The 19,322-nt window shown below is 41.3% G+C and overlaps 1 protein-coding gene and 2 long non-coding RNA genes across 5 annotated transcripts; 2 read left to right on the top strand and 1 right to left on the bottom strand.

Moving 5' to 3' along the window:
- Positions 1-1,680: 1,680 nt before the first annotated feature.
- Positions 1,681-19,147, bottom strand: LOC6610550 (PAN2-PAN3 deadenylation complex subunit PAN3). Of its 3 annotated transcripts, XM_032719992.1 has the most exons (14): positions 19,107-19,147; positions 16,857-17,241; positions 6,390-6,466; positions 5,318-5,410; positions 4,440-5,027; positions 3,904-4,375; positions 3,726-3,842; positions 3,184-3,304; positions 2,998-3,120; positions 2,813-2,942; positions 2,611-2,747; positions 2,363-2,554; positions 2,134-2,296; positions 1,681-2,061 (listed from the first exon to the last, which is right to left on the bottom strand). In XM_032719992.1, the coding sequence occupies exons 2-14, from the start codon at positions 16,888-16,890 to the stop codon at positions 1,951-1,953; spliced, it is 2,358 nt and encodes a 785-aa protein (XP_032575883.1). In that variant the 5' UTR covers positions 16,891-17,241; positions 19,107-19,147; the 3' UTR covers positions 1,681-1,950. The 3 variants fall into 3 exon arrangements, with proteins under 3 accessions (XP_032575883.1, XP_032575885.1, XP_032575884.1); XM_032719994.1 differs by lacking the exon at positions 5,318-5,410 and having other exon boundaries at positions 19,107-19,145; XM_032719993.1 differs by lacking the exons at positions 16,857-17,241; positions 19,107-19,147 and adding an exon at positions 8,006-8,649.
- Positions 6,790-7,463, top strand: LOC116801296. Its single transcript, XR_004361925.1, has 2 exons — positions 6,790-6,923; positions 6,992-7,463. It is a non-coding gene; the product is annotated as an uncharacterized LOC116801296 (long non-coding RNA).
- Positions 17,683-18,275, top strand: LOC116801297. The gene is made up of 2 exons (XR_004361926.1): positions 17,683-17,991; positions 18,078-18,275. It is a non-coding gene; the product is annotated as an uncharacterized LOC116801297 (long non-coding RNA).
- Positions 19,148-19,322: the final 175 nt, after the last annotated feature.

Genomic DNA, 19,322 nt, shown 5'->3' with positions numbered 1-19,322 from the left:
TAAACTGAAGTGCATAAGCCATCTAAACAGATCTAGATAAATCGAGTTGTAAACAAGTACAAAATTAGTATAAATCACACTAAGCTGGTAAACGAACCATCTACTGATTTGCATATTTTTTCCTTTTTTTATATAACACTTAGGATAGAATTGCCAAAATTGAAAAGTTTTGCTTAGATGAATTGTGAGCGGACTCTGTAAAATTGGATCCTTTAGATTTCTTACTCTCCATCATCGTCATTTCGTTGCAACAAAAAATGATATCAATATGCAGTTGCTACGAGTCTTGAAATCAAATCGTACTTAATATGTATTTAAAAGTTCCTTGCTTTTCCCTTTTCGTGTGATTTGGTATCTGGTATCGTATCTGGTGGTGGTGCGGAGTAGTTGAAGCCTTTCAGTAGCCCCGATCTCTCGTTCTGACTCCATTTCGATCGGATCGATCGGTTGGCTGGCTGGCATTCGATCTTCGGTTGGGAGATATGCGGCCGCGCAGGCGCAACGCGACTTTTGGATTGGAGGATTGGAATATAGCGGGTATGAGTTTTACAACTAGAGACAGACTTTCATTAGCAAAATATTGTACTCGGATGTTCAGCGCGTGCGTGGTATTACACATATGTATGCATGTATATGCACTTGGATCGTTGATCGGCATGTGAGAGCGTATCTTAATATGGACCAACACAAATGGTTCGAATGTAGATATTGCGTGTCGCAGACTCTTTCAAAATGGATGTATGTACATATCACGCTATTGGCCTAGACAATTTCTTTTCGATTTTAGTTTCGGTCTCGGTTTCGTTAGTTTTTTTTTTTTCGAGTTTTCAGTTTCAGTTTTTCATTAAGATTTGAGTATCTCGTTGAGCTACTTTCTAGAGTCGCGCTGTGCGTCGCTTTGCATGTTCCATGAACCAACATTTACATTTTCTCTACAAATACATAGTTTCTCATCTCGTTTTGTTTTTGGTTTTTGTAAACATTTTAAATTGTATTTAGAAAATTTGTGTTTTTTCCATTTTAAAATATTTTGCTATAAAAAATACAGTTTGAAAAATAAAAAACGTTCTCGGCTGTCGTTCTAGCTCGTCTGCGCCTTTCGATTTTCGTTCCTATCCAATTGTTTTCGGTTTCGTAACTTCTTTTCCATGTATCTTTTGTTTACTGTAGGGGAGAAGAGGCAGGCGATCATTGTCAGACATGCTTTATAAACATTTGATGTGGTTCCTTGTTGTTCACTTTCTTAGTTTCTCTATGTTTCTCATAATCTTTATCTTTATCCATCTAGTCTGCATTGAATTTATTTTTTTTTTGTTGTTGCTCAACGATTTGCTGCACTGTTGCCATTGTTTGTCATTACAGTTATTTATTGTTGCAAAATTTTACAATTTTTTTCTTTCGATTTTTAATACATATTTATAAATACTTTCATCCTCTCTTAGCTCTGTAAAAATAGATCCATGTTTTCTCGGCTCTTTTTCGTGATTTCTTTTTTCCTTTTTTTTATGTATTTTTTGCATTTTTTAACAAATTTTTCAAATTTTTTTGCTTTAAGTTCGTTTTTTCTTTTTTTGTAATGTTTGCATTTTTTTGTGGTTTTGCTTTTTCTTTTGGAGAGATTTCGGTTTCAAAATGTTGTTGGTTTATTTTTTGTGGTTGCAGTTGTTTCTTTTTGTATTGTTTTAAATGCCTAAAATTTAGTTAGAGCTAACATAACATTGGATATCGGTTTTCACTTTTTTTTTTTGTTTTACGTTCGTTTTTCGGTTTGGCTTAACAATAAACATCTTCGTATTTTACTTGTTTATGGTTCTCAAAATGTCTTAGTCGTAATGAATGTTTTGCTTAGTATCTAATCCTTTATCGTAGTCGTTTTGTGGTCGTGCGGAGGGTGGCTAAGTGAGCTGCGCGTGTTTTCTGTTTGTTTGCTGTTTTTTACCCTCAAGTTGCTCAGTTGGCCGCACTTGACATCAGTTCGGAGAAGGCGTTCTCCAGACAATTCTTGAGTTCAGCATAGGAGACGATGAGTACCGATTGCTCGTCGCGGGACATCAGTTGCACCTGCAAATGTGGACCAAGTTAGCTTTGTGAGACCTCTGAACCCGCTGGCCGACCTTTTCCGACTTTACTTACGCGCTCTATGGAGCCAGCATCCAGCTTGTTGAGGCATTGTACAATGTGTGCGTGATCTAGCCAGGGCCGGCCATCCTCAGTGACGGAATGGAACAAATAATCACGGAATAATTTCAACATGTATCTATCACCAGTCTCGGACCAAGTGCAGTCCAGATTAAAACTGTAAATGAGTGAATTTATATGAAGATTGTATTTTAAACATATGTGCATTTAATTGCGAACTTACTCGGGTCGCTCGTTGATGCTGTTAAGTTTGACCAAAATGCGATATAACCGCCCGTTCTCCATCTCCTTGGCCAACTCGTCCTCCTGCATATCAATTTTGCTCTGCAGTGCATCCAGTTGCGTATAGAAGCGGGCACCAATCATTGGCATCAGGTCGGTCACGGAGCGACGGTTGTTGGTGGTGAAGAGGTAACTGAAAATCTCTCGGGTTAATTCATCAGTTGAGAAGCTATACCAGATGTTACATACACAATGAAGTTCCGCAGATCGGTGGAGTAGTTTCGCGTGACCATATCGATGCTCGACTGGACATTGTCGCGTTGCACGGATTGAAGGCAGCGGCAGGCCAAAGCTAATACTAAGCGACCCAAAGCGGTCAGATCGTCCTAAAGACATGCGAACCAATGTAATTAGTTTTAATTATACAGCAAAGTTGAATAGACCATCTTACCTGCTGATGCATATTAACCAGGGCCAAGGGATTGGATGCATTCGGATCGAATTGCGTTATATCCGAAATGCAGCATGAGCTAAACCGTACACGCTTGCCCGTTACTATGATCTTTGTGGGATCCAGAACTCTGAGAAAAATGATCAGTTAGACTCTGGCTGTATAACATGCGGGGTGTTACATACTTGCAGGCAAGACCGGCATGGTGGATGGCCTTTAAGCCGGCGGTCAGCTGCATTATGATCGACCAGATGGTGGCCTCCGGTAGCAGAGGTCCATTGCTCGTTCGCTGCATGTTACTCTTATGACTGCAATAAGCAAATAATTAATAGTTGGAGCAACAATATGATCATGGTCTACGAAAAACGAACCTGAAGGGGCGGGCCTCGCCTTGGAATGGATCAGTGTACCCGTTGGTCTCTGGCGCCGGAGTGAAGTATTTGGCCAGCAATGTTTGTGAGCCGGGATGATAGTCGTACACTAATACTAAAGCTGTAGGTGCCCGATAAACATTATTGACATGGTAACTAGTAGGTTTGAATTTACCTAAAATACCCTACCCTCATTGAAGCTACAATATTGCAAAAGAATCAAGGTTAACGCTCTTTTTATCAGTGATTAACGATTTTTGATAACTATTCACTGACTAGTTTATATTACGCAATTTGAAGTGCAGAGCTATAAATAGGAGCAGTAATCACAAGATTCCGCCATGCATGACATGTATAGAATTATTTTCTGGCAAACTTGGCAATCCAATCCTATCAGCTTAATGTACTCTAATTATAGTGTATTAACCTTCTAACAATACCCCAGTATTATACAGGTGACAACGTCCTTAATTTCCAGGAGCAGCATTAAACACACACTTATAGCTAATAACTAATGGTTCCAAAGACCTTTCCCCACTTACAGTTATCACCAAATGCTTTCGTCGTGAACACCTCACGCAGTTGTACCACATTCGTGTGCTGCAGCTTCTTCCACATCTCCACCAGCGTCATGCACTTGGTCGACTGCAGGCGGAAACCTAAAAGTACAATTGAAATGTTTACTAATGTACAATCAAGAAAGTAGTACCATCTACCCACCATGTATTCTTCGCAGGCAGTACTTGTAGCCCGTCGTGTTGTGCGTGGCCCTGTAAGTGGTGGCGGGGAACGTGAGCTTGGCGTGCAACGGCTGCGCCGGCGGTTCCAGTGGATAGAGGGCATGGTAGTTCTCCACCTCCAGCGGTAGAGCGTGCTGCGCAGCCTCCGCTGCGTCCATGATCAGGTTAGAGATCTCGTTGCGGGCAAGGACTTCGGTGCGCATCTCGTCGGGCATAAAGAAGGCCGACTCCAGCAGCGTCTTTGGCTGCATGGTGACCACGTTGGAGGACGGTCCCGGATACACATGCCCCGTGTACATCATGGCCGCCGGAACGCCCGCACTCATCGGCGCCACAGCACTCACGCCATGGAGAGCCGGATGCGTTCCGTCCACCACCATGGAATTGACGACGGGCTGGCTGTTCTGTGCGTTGGCAGTCGGATAGAAGTATATGGTGCCGCCTACGTTCTCCTACAAAAGAATATTTAAAGGATAATTATGGACTAGGTACAGCTGGCAGTGTGATTTAACCCACCTGGTGCACGCTGGTGGGCAGCGCTGATGGTATGGGCGATGCTCCGTGCGGCGTCATCCCGTGCGGTGGCGACTTCTCACCTGGTCCTGCGCCCGAAATCATGGCTGCTGTCGGTGATTCCTGGCGCATCATGGCGCCCCTCCCCTTGAGCGGCGTCTGAGCGGACATGCTGCTGACGAACGGAGCTGCGGCGGGATTCGGTGGAGCGCCACTAATGGCAATGGGGGCGGAGGCGGCGGACACAGCTCCTCCGCCCACCGACGGCGGATGCTGTTGCTGTTTCTGTGGATGCTGTGGCTGCTGTTGTGCGATGGTTACAGAGGCGATGGATGAGGTCTTTTGCAGGGCGAGCATGGAGGCGCCGCCGTTGGCCGTTTTGCTGATGGTCACCGAGGCGGAGGATGCCGATGACGTGGAGGAGGGAACTGCTGCCGCGGCGGCGGCTGCTGCTGCTGCTGCGGCGGCTGTTAACCCATTGACGCCATTGAGCCCATTACTCAATTGCATGGGCGCGTTGTGATATGGTGCGTAGAAGTTGGGCGTCGAGCTAAGGCGCGTTGGAATGAACTCGGGCGACTGCGGCGTGACCTGCGAAGGGAAATCCATTAAATGAGAGTTATTAGCCATAATTTTCAAACGATTGTTTCGATTTTCTTATTCGCAGGAGTGAATTTGCCGAATCGAAAATTGAAACACTCCTGTGAATAACACACACTAAGACACTTTTGTACACTTTTTAGGATAGGATCGTACTAAACTAACTACAATGCTAAGGGGCTAAGTGGTATGAACCTCTACGGACACATTCACTAGTCTAACACAGTTCGTGGATGTCACGGAGAACAATGGGATGGGGAACCAGATATTTACGGCTTTACCTGGGACTTTTTATTTAGGGGCGAATCCAAATTAAGTAGTGAGAACCCGTTATTCAGCCCATAACCGCTCGGTGTGGCGACATTCTGTCGATTCTGGGATGAGAGACCAAAAATCGGAGTAGACGGATAGATCGAAATTCGGAGAGATACAAAGTAAAAAGTGAGAAATTCTGTTTTAGTGGGAGTTCAAATTAAAGATAGTAGAGCAAATAATAATTTGATCTTACAAATTACAGGTATGGGTGGGTTTTTTTAAGGAGAATTGTTTGAAATATCATTGGTTTCTTGAGTGCAGTTTGCTAAAAATACTACTACTAATATGACCAGAGTGTTTTTGTCTAGTCTATGCCATTATTATCTTATCTGAATAGCAGAACTTCATATATCAGACATTACAGTTCGTATTAACTAATTCTTCGGATATTGAACTGAAATGTTTAAAGCCTGTCATGGTTGCATGACATTGCCATTGAATTGCTCCATTCGATTTGCTGATCTTCGCATTGTAAAAATGAATTGAGCGGCAAATATGCCACTTAATGCCATTATATTCCGTATACTTTTCCATTAGCACGATTCCATGGCAATTATGCGGCTGGCACATTAATATTTTATAGTTAATAATTGCCAAGCTGTTCAAGATTCGCCAAACATATATGTACTATGTACGCACAGTTTTAGCCACCCCAGAGAATTCAAAATCCATGCAGAAACACAAATTGATATTTAACTTGCATATACGACTTATATGGCACTTTTTGTGTCAGTGGACCCAAAAATAAAATTGAAAAAACCGAAAAAGTCGGTCAAGTGTATATTATGTGCGACTGAGCGTTGAAACTGAAATGGTTCGAGTAAATTGAGTGAAAACAAATAAAGCATAATTAAAAATACTTGAGCAAACGTGGCCAGCTGTTAATTTGGGGGCCAACAGCTGCTTTCAGTGGGTGGTTTTCGGTGGGCGGTGGTGTTATCATAAGCTCCCCTCAACTCTTATCGCCCTGTTTTCGTGAGTTTCTTATTTTGAAGGGACTCTGATAAGAGCTAATTGGGTAATGGGAAGTTGGCTTACCATATAAGTGGCGAGTTTACTCTCTGACGGTATTCCATTCGTTGGCGAGAAGAAAATTGGATCCATAGCAGCCGTATCTACAAATAGAGCACAAAAACGGGAATTACTATAGTGAGAGAGTTGCGTTACAGCCGATAATTGATTAGAAATCAATTAAACAAACATCAACATGAATACTATGTGTGCTGTTGGCGCGATAAGCCTACTACATCAAACTATTCCGCACCCCTTCCCATCCATTTCCGTTTTCAGTTCCCTACCCCTTCCAACCCCACACCGAAATTCTTGTTATTTTCCACAGTTATCGATACGACGATAACGCGCGTAGGCCCCAACATTTTTGGAGTATGCGCAATATATATGCTTGTTCGGCTGCTCCCGCTTCCTCTTGCGACTCCAGGTCGACGCAAATAAAGCCAAGACGCAATTTCTGCGGTAAACAACTGAGCCGCCAAACTTAGAACTTGGCAATTTGCACATTTTAAAGAAAATATAATAATACAACAGCATACATATTTGTATGTAGTATATTCGGTATGTGCGTCGTGCGTGCTGCGGTCAGGCTGCTCAGGTGTTAATCACTATACCTTCCTCCTATGTAGACAACTCGGAAGCAGTGCCGTCATGACTAATCCACGTACGAGTGCTATGCTGGGTTCTTGGTCAGCTTTCAAAGTTCTCTAAAGTTCGAACGCCTCTCCACCGGATATTCGAGTGCTGAATCAATGCTAAGCAGACTCGCCTCGACTTGTTTCAAATTCGAATGCAAGTGAATTTGCCTTCGACAAACCGAAAGTGAAAAATTCAATTTCAAAAGCAAAGCATTTGATTCGGGGTACGGGGCCAATGCCTCTTGCCAATGTACGAAGAGAAAACAAGTGATATTGGCCTTGAATTCGCTATATAGCATATAGACGAATACGTACGTACAAATATTTTATATTTATATGGAGCAGGTTGTATTCACTATTCGTGCAATTTCGGCGGGGAGACGACGGCGAAAGATACATTTATCGACTTCATTTTATCAGATACCGCAGATATATACTATAATATAATAAATATAGCACAGGATTTGAATTCTTTTGATATGGGCTTTTTCGGGATTTAGTCTGTTATCAAACCGCAATGTATCTTTCCCATATTAAGTAAGCCTAGAGTACTTGAATTTCAATTCTAAAACAACTCAAATATGTTTTGAAACGTTATTTTCGATTAATTCCGCTGCTATCAGAATGCTGAATCATACAAATTTCGGTTTGAAGGGTAGTTAGAATTCGTAGGAAAAATATTGTTTATGAATTGAGAGATTATTGTTGCTGTTGATGATGCTGTGGCCATATAAGCAATAATTCGTAGCCTGATTTTATTTGTTTGACTTCGAATTGAAAAACAAACACACGAACGGGCGAGCGAACAGAACGCAAAACGATTTAATTGAATACCCACATATGTTAATGATAATTATTATGTGTGCCTTTATTTATTTATATTCTGTGCACTGGTCAGGGTAATTAGGGGGCGGAGAAGGTGGGCGATAACCTGTTAGGACTGGGCCACAGTTTGAGAGCCTCAATCAGGTGTTGTTGCCCACAGTTGGGCTGGCCGAAACTTACTTGAACATGGCCAGAATCAAAGTTGTTTCTCAGTTTACATAAATCGCTGGCCACTGCTTGTTTGTTGGCATGACGTCGGCAGAAAAATAATGTATATGTAGGCACGTCTATACTTTAGGGTTTACGTGAGCAATTTTGGTCTTCAGTTATATATACATATTTGTAAGTATTCAGTTTATATTCACGCATAGAAAACCGATGATTATTGGGCCGTTGCCTTATGCTGCGTTTCGCGGTGAAATGGACAGCTTTGCTTCAAAGATCACGAACGCGTTCATGAAAACGCCACACTCAGATACATACATATACACGCTGGGAATACATGCATACATATATATATATATTTTTCGAATTCGTATATAGATAGATAGTCACACGTTTGGGGAGCAGGCCAAACAATAACAAAAACCCCGCTGTTACGTCACGTTTAGTGAATATGTAGATGTGGCAGAGCGGTACGTTACGGCCTACCATTTACCGCCCAGCTCGGCTCACTTTGTTGCTGTTATTCAAAGAGCAGAGGCGCGTAATTGTTTTCGTGTAAGTGTAATGAATACGCAAGCGGTGAAAATAACACATCGGATCGGTTAAAATGGGGGGACCAACCAAGACCATCGATCGCGCCACGAACCGAGCGGCTGTGCAGCGTTCTCTAAACTGAAACCCCCAACCGCTGTTTTGCTTTGGGGAAACGCGGCTGGCAGCGACTGCGCACAGTGGTCGCAAAAGCTACGGAATCTGAATAAATTTGTTTGCGATTCGATAAGGGGTCTACTTCACCACACTGCTGAGATTTGTGTTCGAATCTTAGTGTTCCAATTCAATCTAGTTCAATCAAATTATATTATTTATTCCTGCAATCTGTACTTCTAAAATTTCATAATCTGAAACTGAATTTACTAGTTTGTCCTACTGTGCCTCGGCTGTCCGGAGAGTGTGAGAGCCAAAACAACAGAGAGCGCGAGCCCCACAGTGCGTGTCAAACTGTGTGACGATGACAGACGAGCGGCGAAGACAAAGTGGGCGTGTGGTGTGGGGTCCGCTCGCTCGCCCGTCCGACCGATTAACTGTAAATATGTGGTCATAGCCGCAGATGGTGCTGTTGCTTGCACATTGCTGCAGATACAGTCAAGCAGTGCTATCTTCAATTTGCATTGAATAAAGTAGGCAGAATTTATAGATTAGTGGGAGCTTGAGAAATCTCTGGAAACTCATTACTCTATAATGATTTCCGAACACATTCAAGTATTCATGTTCAGCATGTGCTTTGATGGATTATAAGTAATTAAATACGAAGGCTAGCCATAATGTTACCCAACGGCTCAATTTTTCTATTAATTAGCCTATCAAGCGTATAGTTTAATACACCCACGATTGTAGTTTGGGCCAGCTAATCACCACTGTACTGGGAAAGTTCAAGCTTTGCAGGCACACGCGCAGCAGAACAATGAAAATCCATTGGCGTTGTTTGTTTGTTTGTTTGTTTGCTTATTTATTGCTCTTACAGCACAAAAGTGCTTACAGTTTGAGAGGCCGCCAGTCTCGGTTGCAATGACCCTTATACACCTCGATCGCAGGGCATCGCATTCTGATTACGCACTGCGAGATAATATGATCATTTCGTACATGATATAAAACGGATGAATATTTAATAGGCGAGTAAATATCTAAAAAGTTACTTGAATCATCCTAATATATCTCTTAAAGTCGGTCTATTTTCCAAATGAAATACCAAACCATGATGATTTCTTTCGGTGCAATCACCATCGCCAAAACTAGTATTTTGCGGATTCTAATTATGAGAGTGGGGCTGTAAGCGATCATCTGATAAGTACACATCCAATGGGTGAGTTGGGGGGTGGAACGTGGGGGGAAGGAGTTCACGCACACACGTGGCCATCGCTTTATGGCAAGCCAAGCAGTTGGTGTAATAATAATTCACTCGCACACATTTGTAAGTACATTATAAATGAAATATTTATAGCCAAGGCTTTGCCTTCATTATCAGCACAACCGCAGTCAAACGGTGGGCAAGATCGGATCAGTATTACATATACATACATACATATGTATATAGATAGAAGTACCTACAAGGTGTACATAATGGTAGCCCTATCCCTATACTAATGTTTTCGAGATCACAATTCGATAGAAACACAGAATGGAGAGATCTCTGGCCAGAACTACAAAACCTTTTAAAGTGTCATTTGAGGTTAAATGATAAGGAGACACTTCACCTGAAAACTCAAAAGATAAGAGCCATAAGTCGAGCACACTTTCTGTAATTGAGAAAATAATAGTCTAGTTGGTTTTGGAAGATAAAAAAATGTATGGGCTAAAGACATATTACTCTGAATTCTTTACAGTGGTTAATTTGTTAAACAATCTATATATTAGATTTATTAACTAATTAAGGCTAACAGTGCACAAGTAAGCAATGATAAAATTATTAGAAACCTCTATTGAAGAATTAAGGCGTATTGAAGATTTTCTCATAGTAATAAAGCAACTTCAAACATTACAGTCATGTGACAAAATGGGTAAAAATTGCGAAATGCGCTTGAACTTTGAGCTTTGCTTTGTTTTTAAGACAATATTTCCATGTTGACCCAGCTGAATATTTTAAGTGCCTATGTAGCACTTGAAGATTGTAAAAAGACCAATAAAAACATTTACTTATGATTGAATGTGTACATAAATTCCTATACTATACTTCCTATAAAGCTAGCACACTATTTTCCCACCAATCTCCTTCTGTGCGGTTAAGGAATAAATTAGGTCTGTTGGTGGGAACCCAAGATCGAGATGGCTTCTGTTCTATTGGCCGCATCTCTAAACTTGGCCAAACGCACCGTAAACCGCTTGACAAACGTTTTTATAGCCGATCTTGATTTGAGCCTGATATCGCACAAAGCTAACCTCAGCGAGCTGAGCGGTTTTTTTTTTCGTTGGCCAAGTTTGGTTGGTTTACTGCCACTAAAGCGGCAAAAGGCAACGCAGAGCGGCAGAAACACGGCAACGGCAACAGTTTGACCCAATTTTTCGCTGAGCAACAACAGCTGCTTTCAATCATAGACGCTTGAGCCGAACAGCTGTTTGCAATCGCCTCGGGCGGGCGATAAGGTCAAGTCGGGGGGTTTTTTCAGGCGCTAGATAATATCTACAAAGCTGGAAATACATCCATGTATCTGCAAACTCAACTTGACGAGCAATGAAATCGTACGAAAACGAAATCGTACGAAATGTAAATTGTGTGTAAATATGTACACACGAAATTAAGCCTACTCGCGTTTTTTATTTATTCGCCATTCGTATTCATTTTCGTGTGCATGCGATTTCGACAGCGCGAAGTTTTAAATTTTCGAAATGCGGCCATCGAGTTGACAAAGAAAAAGTCAGGGGAGCAGAGAGGGGGCAGGCAGGGGAGCTGGAGTAGGTGGGGGTGACAACAGTAGCGGAAGTTGTAAATGTGAAGCGGGCCGCAAAATGATATGCAGACTGGCAGAGCAATACAGTCAAACTTCGGTAAATCGAACCGGTATCATGAGAATTGTGAGGATAAGCGTGATATTTGAAGTGATAATGCAATATGAATAAATTGCACGTTGTGTCAACATTGAAAACTAAGCGACAACGTACTTTTATTTATATATAAATGTTTCAGGATTAGGAAATTCCTAACACAATAGGCGAAAATAGGAATGTAGAATGTTTAAAACTTTGAAATAAATTTTAATCTCAATGCTGTTATCACTAAATAAGTTTGACGTCAAGAAGTGAGACTTTAAAATCTTTTATTCACTTAGCAAGTAAGATTCAAATAGGGTCTGAGTCCATTCAAATAATTGAATTGTATATAATTCCAAAGAATTTGATTTACAGAAATATGCGAAAGTCAGACATTGGGAAGTAGGACTGTAGAATTGGAGCACATTGTGAAAGTTCTTTTTGACTCCCTCTTTTCACCCTTCCGTCCCTCTCCCTTGCCCTTCGGCTGGATGCTTCTTCTTTGTGTGTCTCAGTTTCAGAGTCAGCATTTGATTGATGCCCTTGTGTGATTGACGGCAGAAGCAACAACACTTTGCCTCGGGGGGTTAACACATGTCACGCATTATATTCCGAAGCTCAACTGTTTTTTTTTATCGCTCCACTTTTCCAGCACGTTAACCGTTAAGACCCCCACACAGACGCAAAAACACAAGCACACACAGGCAGAAGTAGCACTCACACACTCGCATTTGATAATTCCGCAGACAGAGGCGTAGGTGTCGAAGGGGGGTTAACAGCGTGGGTTAAACAGGCGCTTTAAAAAAACCCGCCGTTCGCGACCGCTGCCAAAGAGTGACTAACAAAAAACACAGAAAAAACAGGCGGCGCAAAGGAAAAGACAGCGAGAGAGAGAGCAAGAGAGAGATGCGAGAAAACGAAATAAAAAGCAAACACCTCTCAGCACAAAAACACGAAGCGAAGTGCAAAAGCAAACAGCCAAGCGCAACAATGCGAGAACACAAAAACAAACACTTTAATGAAAATAAAACCAGAAGAATTGACAAAATGAAATCCCCCAACAAAGCGAACAGCGAAGGAAACAAAACAAAATGCAAAAGCTGCGAGCGCGTGATAACACAGTTTGAGAGCCACTGACCCGAACAGATAACTTTAAATATTCTAAGAATGGAATTGATAATGGAAATTGGTGAAGCACTCTTGACAGATAACAAATTATATATATTATGGAATAATTATCAGTAAGAGTTTATCTTTTAAAATTGTGTAATTAAAGCCTAAGTGCACTAACGAATATAATTGATCGCGCTCAGTAATTCTTATTCGACATTCCTTTATTATCATTATCCATAGTATCATGTTGTTATAAATACCCTGCTTTTAAACCATATTCAAGGATTGTGAAACACCTCCCTAGGAATGATTACTTCTACTCTGTTCAACAATTTACGCAGAATCCGGTTGCTATAATAACTTCGCATTTGCATGAAAACGTAACGGATATCCGCTTTATCGGCCAGCAAGGAACTGGAGATAATGGCACCGACCAGAGGCAATAAAACCGGCGGACTCTCCACTCCGAGATTGCCATATTGTGCGGCACGGCACGTGTTTGGGCCACGCACTTGGCCAAATTGCTTTATGGCCACTAGACAGCGGGCACAGGCCCGGCGGCGTATTTACGATATATTCGGGGGACATATCCCATTATAATGGGCGGGAAATGCGAAGTGGGAAATGAGAAATGGGCGGAACAACCCGGCCGTATGAGTAATGCGTGTGTGCACAGCATTTTGGCCCAAGGGCGCAGTGTGATTTTTGGCAAGCCAAGAAGCGAATGCGAAATTAAATAGCCAAGAAGGCACGAAAAGACAAAAGGGGGGAAATGGCGTCGAAAGACGTGGGAAAGACCATGCTGGTGTCATTATTAGCCGCTTTTGCCAAAATGAAAGGAGGAAGGCGAAGATACATATATGCAAAAGACGGGTGCGTGCCATCAAAAGAATGTGTTGCATACTTTCCAGCGCGACGCCTTGGAATTCCGCGAAAAATAAACGCTGCTGCACAAACAAAAGTGATAAGTCTGCCACATTAGCGACGTCAACTTGTCTGCAATGTCGCTCGCAGCACGATAATTAAATTATGTGCCACAAAACAAAAGAGGCAGATGGCGATTTTCACGCTTAAGCCGCTATTATTCCAAACTTAGATACTTAATTGCAAGCGAAATCAAGATTATCGTAAGGATGTTCATCAGAAGCAAAATGTTTGCTTTATATAAATTAATGGCTGTTTTGTGCAGCTAATGTTCTAAACTATTCTTATTTAAATAATACTCTAAATTTTCAAAAATAAATTTTTTACCAATATTTCTAAGGAATTTTTTGCCCGAAAATTAGGACATAACTTTATGCCCAAATTTCCAGATTTTGGTTTAAATTTTTAGTATCAAATTGGACAAAAAGCATCAACAGATCTATTATTCTCCTCATTATATACCTTTAACTTTAACCAGGAATTAATGAATTTCCCATCGTGACTTAATGGCATTCTTAAAAACAATGACACGAGAAGCGAGTCATGTCGCGCGAATAAAGCTGACTAACTAAAAATAAACCTGGTGGGTTAATAATAAAAGATGGCAAGCCCCATTCTATCATTCTAAAGAGCCCCTCCATAATTGATACAACTAAATTTAGCGGCGTAAACAAAGGCTGTGAGAAAAAAACACCGAAGGAACGGAACGGGGAGCGCTGATGGAAAAGTTATTCGCAGGCAATTTCCGTGAAATGTTGTAAACAAATAAGCAAAGAGCGGGCTTCCTGTCGCGGCAGACAGAAAATCCGAGAGTAATCAATCGATAGTTATGTTTTGTTTTCAGCATCCATAGTTCGCTTCTGCACACTTTTCCCAAAGTTTTCGATAGAGTTTTCATGTCTCGTGCACTTGTCGCACAATAAAAAGCGGAAGAACAAATGCAAAAACCTTTTTCGAATCGTTAGGCAGTAAAAAAGTTGATAGAAATAAAATTAAGCCTGGCTTGATGTTTATTTTTTTGCGCAGATGAAGAGACGGGGGGGCAGGGCAGAAAGGGGGGCTTTTAGTTGGTGCGTCAATAAAGTTGAGCGAAAATATTTGCACAGCGTTCAACCGACGAACAAACGAGGCGCTTTCCTTTTGTTCTTCGCTGTTTTATGGCCCATAAACAAAGGCCCACATTGAATGTTTGGCGATTGAAGCCCAGAGAGCTGGAAGAAACTGGCCAACAGCTGGTCTGGAGACCCCAATAAAGATGGCCATATACGCAGAACCAGTTGCTCGCCACTTTTTCACGACAGAGACGAAACGTTCTAACGGCACGAAAAGGCTAAAATTATGGTCACAAATCATGAGGTAAGACGATTCATAATACCCATAACTGTACGGTATTACGTACAAAATATGATTTTTGGGGGCTTAAATGCAAAATGAGGACATTACTTTAACGTCACATTTACACATTTAAAATCAGAAGAAAAAGGGCATGATATCATGTTTAAATGTAATTTAATGCTTTTCCTATATTCATGTGGTCTTTTCCGGTTTCTGGCAAGGTGTTTCCATCCGCTTTTGGCCAAAAAATTAAAACACATAAACAGAGAGACTGCTGAGACTGACGAGCTGAAGATCTCCAATTTCGTCTGAGCCTCTCTTGTTTACGCTAAAATCGGCCCAAAAACATAGGAGGGGCAAGTGCAGGAGGCGAGTTGGTAAACCAGTTTTCCACCGCACTCGACCAGAACGGACGCCGTCGGAAAAGGAAACGGAGAAGGTGGAGTGAGTGGCAGGGCCATCAACAGGTAACCCAGTGCACCTACAGGCCACGCAGCACCATCCAGAAGTAACGAGCGCCATCATATTGTACCATTGTCCATCCTATCAGCATCAACGTATCACCAAAGTCAATGTGTTTCCGTCAGCTGCCGTTGGCCTCAGCTCAGAAAGGCAGAAAGCCAGAAAGGAGCTGCCATTGTTGATAGCGCTGCAGTTCTGGTTCGCTGTTGTTTTGATCGGGCTGAATTTTGGGCTCTGCAAACGGGTTTGCGAGTGCATTCATTCAGCCCAGCCAACCCCCTCTGCCACCTATTTACCTATATCAATTTACTCAGGCCTCTTGGTTGTTGTTATACCCTTTCAGGTAGTTCGGAGATTTTAACTTGGCTAAGATGGCTTAAAAGTCATCAAGTATAATCCTTCAATCCCGAAATTGGTATTGCTACCGCCTTTTATTATTCTTGCAAATCTTTTTTATTGAGAAATGTGAAACAGAATCTACATGGTAAAGAACGATTGTGAAAAACACCCTGAATGAACTAGGGCATACTGCACAATATCCTTGCGACGATCTAATATTTATGGTATAATGGGATAATATGTTAATGTTACACTGCACAAAGTCACCCTAAAGAGAGTATCCCAAGCTTCAGTGGCCGTTGGAAAGCAGCCTTTGTGCTGGTCTCATTGTTTTGGCTCTGGTTTAGGCAAAGGGCAGGGAGCCGAGGAAGTGGTTTTTCCTGCCGTACCTGTACGAGTTTCCCTGTCTCGGCCTCTCTGTGCCCATCTCTTTCGCAGGACAAAGAAAATGCATGAGGAGAATGCAGAGTGTGTGGAACTTGTTCCTGATCCCAGAGGGGTTGCAAGGAGCAGTAAATGGGAATCTGAGCGTTTCCAGGAATAACAAAACGATAATCGATGCTATTGCAGCGAGGAATGCACGTAATTAAAGGGAAGTGTATAGATTGTTCTGGGGCTGATTGATTATGCCAAGATTCTCCGTTCTCGGCCGCTACTCCATCCCGTCCCTATCCCTCTCTCTCTCTCCCTCTGCCTACTTATCCCCTTCGCCTCCTTTGTTCCTCGGTCACGTACATGTAATTGCCAATAATCACAATATGCGCTTCGGTAGGAAAATTCAATTTACATGCCGCCAGTGGAGCGAAAAAACGAGAGAGGCGCAGAATTGAATTACAGGATGACCCCGGTGAGAACGCTTATGAAATATGCCAAAGGTGACTTTCAATTAAATGCCACCCAGCCAGAGGCGTGCGAAGGCTTTAAAAAGGGGCTGATAAATAACGTACTAACCGATCAAAATAAGTAAGCTGATCCATGGGTTAAGATACCATTTTTAAGATTACAATCATAGAATAACAAAGTATATAAGCAACTTGTTTGATGGGGGGTCATTTCACCCCGCCAACCCCTCTCCTATACGCTCCTGCCACCAGCTGTGGTTCTGTTCTTACCTTCCCTGTCTTTGCTTGTTTTTGATTGCCTTTGCTTTTCTGGCTTTGTTTTTGCTTACCTGCCGGGAAGAAATTGTTCAAGAACGTTGACATTTTTCTCTTTCGCTCCCGCCTTCGCCAATTCCTCTTGCGCTCTCTTTCTTTTCGTGGTCCTTCTCGTTTCGTTACGCTTTGTTTTTGTGTTTGTTTTCGTTTTAATGTGCACTGAGTTAAAAACTTTTTCTTGGTTTTTTCGATTTTTTTTAGTTCTTTTTAATTATTTTGTAGAAAATATTAAAACAAAAATTTAAATTATACATACAATCCGTGCTTAACTGCTAAGTTTCACATAACACATTTTCACATCGTACGTTTCGAAAATATTTTTTCTTTCAGTTTTTCACGTAAGTTTCTTGCAATTGAAATGCATTTTCGGGCAAATGATTAACAATTGAGGCGCGTCGACTGTAAAATGCGAGAAAGAGAAGAACATTCGATTAAAATAAGTAACGGTAAAAAAAAACAGTTGTTGTTTGTTTTTGGAAAACGGGGCGACAAAATGAAATCCCGAAACGCAACAGTGAGTGGGAGTGAGAGGGCGGTATATCTTGGATTTCATTAAATTTTCCAAAGTGAGTCTGTGTGGGTGTACGGGGACGCTTTTTCCTGCACATATACAGACACAATTGCGCGCATATTTGCTTACATTTTCCACACTTTTTTCCACTTCGCACTTGGTTACTCATATTTTTAGAGTTTTATATTTAACACCATCCAAAACACATACACACTGAACCTAAGCCAACATATTGTGTAGCTAATTGCCTGTTTCATTGTTAGCTTTCGAATTGTTTTCTGTCGCGTAATTACATTAATGAGGATATTTCCTTGAAAGGAGCTGCTGTTCCTATATTGTATATATTATCATTACCATTTCCCAACGATTTTGCAAATAAGAAAAACGCAACACACACACCGCGCGATTGGCGCTGCACGAATGAAGAAAACGCAAAGAAGATCCAACAGCCAAGCCAAATGGAGTCCACAAACGACCCCCGAGTGTTGTATACATGTACGTCCGTGAGTGAGTGTGTGCACAGGAGCTCGGATAAAAACAACAACTGCCAGCTGTGTGAGCAACACAGTGGATGTGGATGCCATTCGAGAAGTGTTGGGAAAACATCCGCGCTCAAGGGGTTACATGGACTTTAACGTGTAACTATTGTTAATAATTTTAATTAAAATATATCAATTTAAGCAAAGAAATTTAAGGTAATGTATTAAAGTCCTCATATTTTCAGCTGATTAATGCTGGATATGACAGGCTACTGAAGTTCCATTATCGAATAGAATGTTATTAAATAACTTTTAAAAATGGCGAAACCCCTTTAGAGCATTGTAACACTTCAACTGGCCAGGATGTTTTGCAGAAACCCTAGCAATTGGCGTTGTTATACACACATGCATATATACACAAAATAAATACATATACATTCACACATGTATGTATGTTTTGGGCTGCGGGGAGTTCAAAAGGACCCAACAGCTGGCCACAGGTTGCGTTCCACATAGAGAAATGTGGGAGCCTGGGCTACAAGCGCGATCCACACTCCAGCCATATTTGTGGAACGCGACAAACAGCTGGCTAGGAAGAGGGGAAGAGGACGCAGAGGGGAAGGGAACGAAAAAAAAGGGGAAGAGGAAAAGCAGGAGCAAAGGAAATAAGAACACATATGTATACGATTTGTTTGTTGAGTGGGAACAGCTGGAAATAATTAACTAAGTTCACTCAGCAAGCCAACTTATTTATAAGTGTAACTTTTTTTCAAACGTGGTTTAATATATTTCTATTATAATTTTTTTTTAAATTATGAAAATATTTGCACGTGGAATTAAAAGTCAATTCATTAAGTTTTTATTTTCATTAACGATGTTAATCCACCACCGAAACTGAAATTGAAGCCATCTTGATCACCAAATTGTTAAGACGCAATATATCCAAACGGTTGTTATAACGCAAGCCAGATAGCAAATAAGTATAGTTTTTTGTTCAACAAGCCAACGATTTGTTTTTGTTATTTTTCTAATTGATGCCGCTGTTGCACACACACACAAACACAAAAAATGCCAAACACACAGCGCACAGCGACGTGATACAAAAATGTCTGCTGAGACATGCGAGTTTTCGCTCGTAAATCCACGTTTTCCGTACATCCACTGATCAGTCATAGTTCACTTTGCGAGGAGGGACTTTATAAAGAACCTGCCGTTTGTATTTTGTCAAATTTTTGTACATTTTAAAGACAAAATGACAATATTTAATTTCTTACATATTCTCCGTTTGCCGCAAGCAGTGTGACCGCATCTCGCGAGTGACGAGTTCCATACTGCGGGTTATGAGGGCAGCACACTAAACTCGAATGGATTCGTTTTCGATAATATACTTGTAAAATTATATATATGAAGTCCTATTATGTTATATTATTATAATGCTATTTTATTTTAAAATAGTTAATTTAATGTTTGTTATATTATTACTCTGCAAA

Source organism: Drosophila sechellia, chromosome 3L (assembly GCF_004382195.2).
Source record: "Drosophila sechellia strain sech25 chromosome 3L, ASM438219v1, whole genome shotgun sequence".
Lineage (NCBI taxonomy): Eukaryota > Metazoa > Arthropoda > Insecta > Diptera > Drosophilidae > Drosophila > Drosophila sechellia.
This window is presented reverse-complemented; position numbering and strand designations above follow the sequence as displayed.

Bases quoted from the DNA above. Each gene is read 5' to 3' on its own strand.
- LOC6610550 (XM_032719992.1), bottom strand. From the start codon at position 16,890: ATGTCAACGTTCTTGAACAATTTCTTCCCGGCAG. The intron at 5,411-6,389 runs GTAAGCCAACTT...CTCTCATCCCAG, and splicing joins GTAAACTCGCCACTTATATG to AATCGACAGAATGTCGCCAC. The intron at 2,943-2,997 runs GTATGTAACACC...CATTTTTCTCAG, and splicing joins CATGCCGGTCTTGCCTGCAA to AGTTCTGGATCCCACAAAGA.